Source organism: Hippoglossus hippoglossus, chromosome 4, assembly GCF_009819705.1.
Source record: "Hippoglossus hippoglossus isolate fHipHip1 chromosome 4, fHipHip1.pri, whole genome shotgun sequence".
In the NCBI taxonomy this organism is placed as follows: Eukaryota; Metazoa; Chordata; class Actinopteri; order Pleuronectiformes; family Pleuronectidae; genus Hippoglossus; species Hippoglossus hippoglossus.
In genome coordinates this window covers 5125775-5132082 of record NC_047154.1, presented here as the reverse complement: position 1 = coordinate 5132082, position 6308 = coordinate 5125775, and the positions used below count along the sequence as shown (strand labels likewise).

The 6308-nt window shown below is 42.1% G+C and overlaps 1 protein-coding gene across 1 annotated transcript; it reads right to left on the bottom strand.

The window, feature by feature from the left end:
• Positions 1-1036: 1036 nt before the first annotated feature.
• On the bottom strand, positions 1037-4815 carry gpr17 (G protein-coupled receptor 17). The gene is made up of 2 exons (XM_034583011.1): positions 4579-4815; positions 1037-2291 (listed from the first exon to the last, which is right to left on the bottom strand). Exon 2 carries the CDS (start codon positions 2281-2283, stop codon positions 1288-1290), a length of 996 nt encoding a protein of 331 aa, XP_034438902.1. The 5' UTR covers positions 2284-2291; positions 4579-4815; the 3' UTR covers positions 1037-1287.
• Positions 4816-6308: the final 1493 nt, after the last annotated feature.

The window sequence follows — 6308 nt, the reverse complement described above, 5'->3', positions numbered from 1 at the left end:
CTGTGGCAGGATTAATAAGAATATAGCGGGTCACCACAGTCTAGGTAATTAATGGGAAACACTGAAGCTAACATTCTTATGTTTATCACGTATAATGTTTACAATGTCCAGTGTTTGGGTTTGGCACATTACCACACTCACATTTGCTAATTGGTACTGAACAACTTGTTTTTGGGGTCCCAAGTCAAAGCACTGATGATAATCCTCTAATACATCATGGATGTCATTTCATGTCAATCTATATAAAAGTTGTGGAGATATTTCAAGCTGGATTAAAATGGTGGACTGACTGACAAACACTGAAGATAAGAAACATTAACCCTAACTAATGTGTGTGGGCAGTGGATACAAAACGTGAAAATTGCAGTAAAAGTTGACTATGTACATATTTAGTATTTTAGTATAGTATTACTTTCTTTTCCTCCTATCTGGGATAAACTTTGGCTTTTTATTTTGGACTAACCTCTCTGTTGATGGATGACAGCGGCGGGTAGCAAAAGCAGAATCAGCAGAATGATGTTTAGGCCGATTTCCAGCTTCATACTCACAGACTGTGATGCATGAAGGTTCAGGGCTATCACATCATAAAACTTACACTTTTCAACAATCAAACAGAAATAAGAGTGGGATTTTGGAGGTACTAAAACAAAACACAGAATGAGCTGGAACCAATACCAAGTATAAACAAACAGTATTCACACAGTATAAACAACTTGTTTGCACTTATTTGTCTTATGATATGTTGATTTATGATGAGTGATGACGAAGTATTGTATTTCTTGGGAGAAATCAACAAGTTCTTATAGTCAGTTTATTTAAAAGTGCATACTTGGCATTTTTCTGGTGTTTTCTTTGGAGTGTTGATCTCCATTAGAAGATATATTTGTGGTTTTAATTAGTACCATCTCAGTAAAGTTTTTCTTATCTCCTCTCTCGCACTTTTCGGGATCTCTAAGAAGAACCGGTCGGTCAGCCAGGTGGGAAACAACGAACCATATTCAGACTAAAATGCTTTGGTGCTTGAGGAAAATGATGACTTTTCCCCCTTCCTGCATTCACACAGATGATTTCAGATTAAATTTGTAATGGTTCAGTAAAATGGGCACAGGGTGTGCACTGGAACAGGGCTTTAAATTCAGGCTATAGAGGCAACTGTGTTACATCAACTGCATTACAGAATAAGCCGCAGTCTTCTTTTAAGCAAAGGCAACAGTCAGTCCACAGTCAGACCAATTTTGGTTGTGTTGGAAAAGCATTGAGTCCACACAGTGCTCCGGATCAAATCCCTCAGAACTCTGACTTGGCGCTCACAGAGCTCTCATGTGTTCCTTTTAAATCTCCACTGGTGGCTCCTGACACTCCTGACCTATCTTTGCAAAACATTTGTGTTAGAGTCCCGCGGAACTTCTTGGCCCCAAACACGTACACCAGTGGGTCCATAGCACCGTTCAGACACGTGAGGCACGAGGTGAGGCGGTTGGCCAAGCTCAGGCCCCTGCGTGTCTGACAGGATGTGTCAAAGTGTCTGTACCCCAGGATGAAGGTGGCCCTGCTCACATGATAAGGCAGGAAACAGACCACATAGATGAGGATTACCAGACTGATGGTCCGCAGGGCCCTCAGCTTGATAGCTGGCTCTAACCTGGAGCCCTGATGCAGGCTGTGAATGATGAGCAGGTAGCAGGACAGGATGACGAAGAAAGGTGGGGTGAAGGCCACAGCCAGTGAGATGAGCGCCTTAGGAGAAGGGTTCTCTCTGTACAGCTGCCGACACACCGTCACACCATCCACCTCTTCAGTCTGGGGGGTGACGAGCAATGGCACCATGGCGACAGTGACCAGGGCCCAGAGAGAGAAGCTGATGATGTGAGCGTAGCGAGCACGACGAACCTTCAGCGACCTCACAGCATGGACCACAGCCAGGTAGCGGTCGGCAGCCACACAGGCCAGAAAGTACAGGCTAGCATACATGTTTACGTAAAACAAAAAGCCAACCACTCTGCAGGGCACCTCGCCAAAGGGCCAGTGGCCCCCAGTGAGGTGGTAGGTGGCCCTCAGTGGGAGGATGATCACGTAGGACAAGTCTGCCACAGCCAGGTGCATCAAGAAGACATTAGCTGGAGAGGGAGCGCCACGCTGATGACAGAAGATCCACAGGGCCAAGCTGTTACCGTTCAACGCCAGGAAGAAAACCAGGATGTAGAAGCATCCAAATAAAGTGTTCTCAGCTGTCGTCTCCACCGAAGCACAGGCCAATGAATGATTGGACGTAGCTGACTCCATTGTGGTGACTGGGGAGACATAAAACCTGTTAAAATTTATTTCACAAGCAGTTTTCAGGTAGAACTTTTCTAAACAAGTGCTTTTGATCTGTAGAATACTTCATTGTTAGTATTCTGTCAGCAAACTACCCCGGTGACAGGAAGCCATAGCAGGCCAACCTCTGTCAACCACACACACACACACAACACTCACTCTCACTCTCACACACACACACACAAACTCTCTCTCTCCCTCTTAGGCGTGGAGTGTTTGTCACAGTGCCAGTCTCACAAGGTAACAATAGATGACAGTTTTTCTGACTAATGTGGACATGCCCTGTGAGCGGATAACTACCTTATTCTGACTTTGGCTACATACACAAGTCCAGGAAGTCAAAGTCACTTCATCTACACTCTTTTTTTAATGTTATCTGACATTGAAGTCGGACTTGACAAAAAGAATTGTTTCATCAAGGTTGTCGGCTAAAGTCTCAGGAGCCTGTAAGAAATTGTGTAGAGTGCAACAGCATGGCCTGAATATTGTAATTATCTGATGTAGAATTACCACAAATTATGAGATTGTGAAACAATGTTATATGCTCCTTGAGAAGCCACACGTCTGTATGGTATCAACTGTGTTTTGAGAAAAAACATTCAAGTCAATTCAATTTAATTGTTTTTGTGCCAAATCATAATATACATTATCTCAAAACGTTTTAAATAGAAGGTCAAAAACTAAAAAATATTTTTAATTATAAAGAAACCTAGCAGTTCCCACAATGAGCAGCACTTTGGCGACTGTGGAGAGAAAAAGCTCCCTCAAAAAACCTGGTCGACCCGGTTCCAGGCTTAAAACTCTTTTTATAAAGATTTTGTGAAAAGTCAATGGATAAAATGAAAGGGAATTTTTTTTATTATGGCGAGCTAATATATAGATAATATTCAACAAAGCTAGTCTGTCTCTATCTATAGAGTACTCTGTCAGTTTTCTACTTTTAAGAGTTATAGATAAAGTGGACATGCCCAAATAAACAGACATTTCCAACACTGTTAGAAAAGTAGATTGTCTTTCCTTCCAACTATTTGGACACACCTTAAGAATGACCAAGGAATGACCATCCATCCTCTGTATGTTCAGGACCGAACTTTCCACCCTTTCTTATTTGTTTTATCTCCTCCTTTTCTGCTTGACCCGAACATCGACATACATCCGTGGGATGTCAATAATGGCAAAGCTTCAAATGATTGAATCTCAGGAAAAGCTTCATTCAAAATTAACTTTGGTATTTGTAGTAGACCCAAGAGAAATATTCAAACATCTGTAACAGGGATGAGCTTGTCATCCCACTCATAGCTGAAGGGAGCGTCCCAAATATACTTCCTAGATAAATAAACAAACATTGATATGTGTTGAAATGATGCTGGGTCATTACAGGACCCCTTAACAGAGAGGGAAAGTGCTTCTCTCTTTATATCTGTTTCGTCTAAATCTCTGTTTCACTGCCTCAGTGTCCAGACTTTTGGCCCATTAGGAACCAGTCAGATGTAGCAGCATGGCTCTTTTCAGAGGGTGTGCTGTGAATCCTGTGAGACCCACAACGAGGGGCATTTCCCAGCTCAGGCTCAGACTCAGCGCACTCAGCATCTATTCAGTCCTTCCTTAGAAAAGAGCTGCAGTCCCACTGGGGATAAGAAACGAGGAGCAGTGCAAAAGAATGTAAAAGCTTCCATAAATACAGATCCCAGGGCGATAATCCTGAAGAGAGACAATCCTGACATGTGCCTTCATCACAATGATCTGGGAAAGCAGATCTGTGCAGGCATTCTTATGTGATACATGTCGGCAAAAAGAAGCGGTGGAGCATCCTGGCACCGGTCCTATTCAGAGATTAGTGGTGTCAAAACTGCAGCATCTGTAATGTGTTCAATTTTCTATTGTTCCAACCTGTCACAGTAAAACCACGGCATACAGTAAGTGTGAAATTTTGAAATTGGATTAAATGCAAATCCACCTGATAGTCATCTTTCTATTCTTAAAAAGCACATGACAGATTTTCAACGCAGGTCGTTTCAGCAAAATCGGTCAAAATTCTGAGCTGAGTTTTAGGATTTACATGATAAAAGTGAAACATTTGCATGATAAATACCTACTACTATTGTATTGCAGCTCTGCTATCAAAGGTCCTGTTGCTATTTAAAAATAGTTTTTCAGTGAAATAGTGAAGGGAATCACTTTTGGCACTGGACATTTTGTAAAGTTATCAAACATTTAATAAATCTCTGTTGCTTTATCTAATTAGGCAAATGAAAGACTTACCCGAGGTCCAGAGCTCCAGACTTCCTGAGACAGGAGAAAAAAATTGGTCGCTTCAGGAGCTAATCAGAGTGGACAACAATCAGCGCAGGAGCAAATAGTTGTACAGCAGTTGTAAGTGCAGACTGGGAGTTTGTCTGCTGAGCCGTGGAAGAACTGAAGCCCTGCCACAAAGAATGCCGTCCTATAACCTCCTTTTCTCTCCCTCAAGATGCTCTTGGGAATAAGACTGTAGCTCTTTTTGTGTCTCAACAAATTTGATAACAGAGAGGGAGTCCTGATGGGAGCCTTTCATTTGAACCTTGACCCCACCCTTTCTTTCCCCCATACCCCTCTCCTCAGAGAGCCACTTGTGCGCTCCACAATAGCCTGAGTCAGAATAAGCGGCACATTTTAGCAGCGGGGAGAAGAATGGCATGCCTCAGTCGCAATGAGACGTCGGGTATGACTCCATGGAAACAGGGTCTAGTGGTGCACGAGTGCCTTTACCATGAACCCCCACCATGCCACTTATAGATAGTAGATAGACTGTGTTGTCAATTGAGAATTTTATGACTAAAGTCTCAGAGATTATCTTTTGTAGATGGTCAGTTAAATTCTAAAGAGGGCCCCATGCCCTATGGGAGAGCAAGTGAAAAACAGGAGAAGGGGGGGGGGGGGGGGGGGAACGCTTGGAGGAAACAGAGGCCCTTGTTGCTCTCTTGCCTCCTGGGGGCATCCTGAATTGGAATGCCCAAAATAATCACTCACACAGACATCAGACAGATGTGGAGAGAAGACCCACTGGCTGAGGGGGGATAATATTTCTTTCATACGAGGACTCCACAGCTGTGTGTCAGATACATGGGCGCTTTCTATTCTTTGTATCATCGATATGCAAATGGAATTCTGTAGACTTGAATGAGGCCACTATCTGTGCAGGGCCGTGGAGAAGCTCTGACATCAATACCCTGTTAATCTACTGCCAACTGCTAATTGGGACAGCCCCCGCTTTTGTTCGTCTTCTCAGCTCTGTCTGCTTTGTGTCTTGTTACCCTGAAGCAAAAACATTGCCTCGTGTAAGTGCGTACTATCATAAATATATCATTCTTCTTACTGCTGTGAAGGTTCAAACAAAACATAAAGTGTTTCTGTTCGCTGCAGAAACACTGATCGAAAATAAGCAGCTCACAACATTTTAGGCAGTTTAACTCCCCGACAGACTTAGAGTGGGAAACTCTTGTTTGATATTTTCATACAAAGACATTTGTTTCTTAACATTATTATCTCCTTGAATGTATTTTCACAGGAAAGCAAAATGTAGATATTTACAGATTACTTATTCAAAGGTACAATAAGGAGTTTTTCACTACATTAGTACTATGGAGCAATGTTTTGACCAGTGGGTCCCTGTTTGAATCAGAGCTATGACTGTGGCCATGTTCCAGGGTGAGAATGTTTTTAGTTAACCTAATCATTATACAAAATATGTGACTTGTACAGACGATAGATGACAATCACACAATAGATCCGGTGGGCTTTAAGCAACTTAATCAAGTTTTGTAATTTTAGTTATTTTCCCCATTAATTTTTGGTTTGATTTACAGTTTAAAGCAATATCTATAAATGTATATGATGATTTCTTAATAAATTGTTAAGAAATCGAAATTTTATATATAATTGTTTACAAAAGATCTATTTAAGCTAAGAAAATGTCCCTCCCTTTGCTTGCCCCTGATGCTGCGTCAGTTGCT

Coding starts and splice junctions, on each gene's coding strand:
- gpr17 (XM_034583011.1), bottom strand. CDS start 2,283: ATGGAGTCAGCTACGTCCAATCATTCATTGGCCTGTGCTTCGGTGGAG.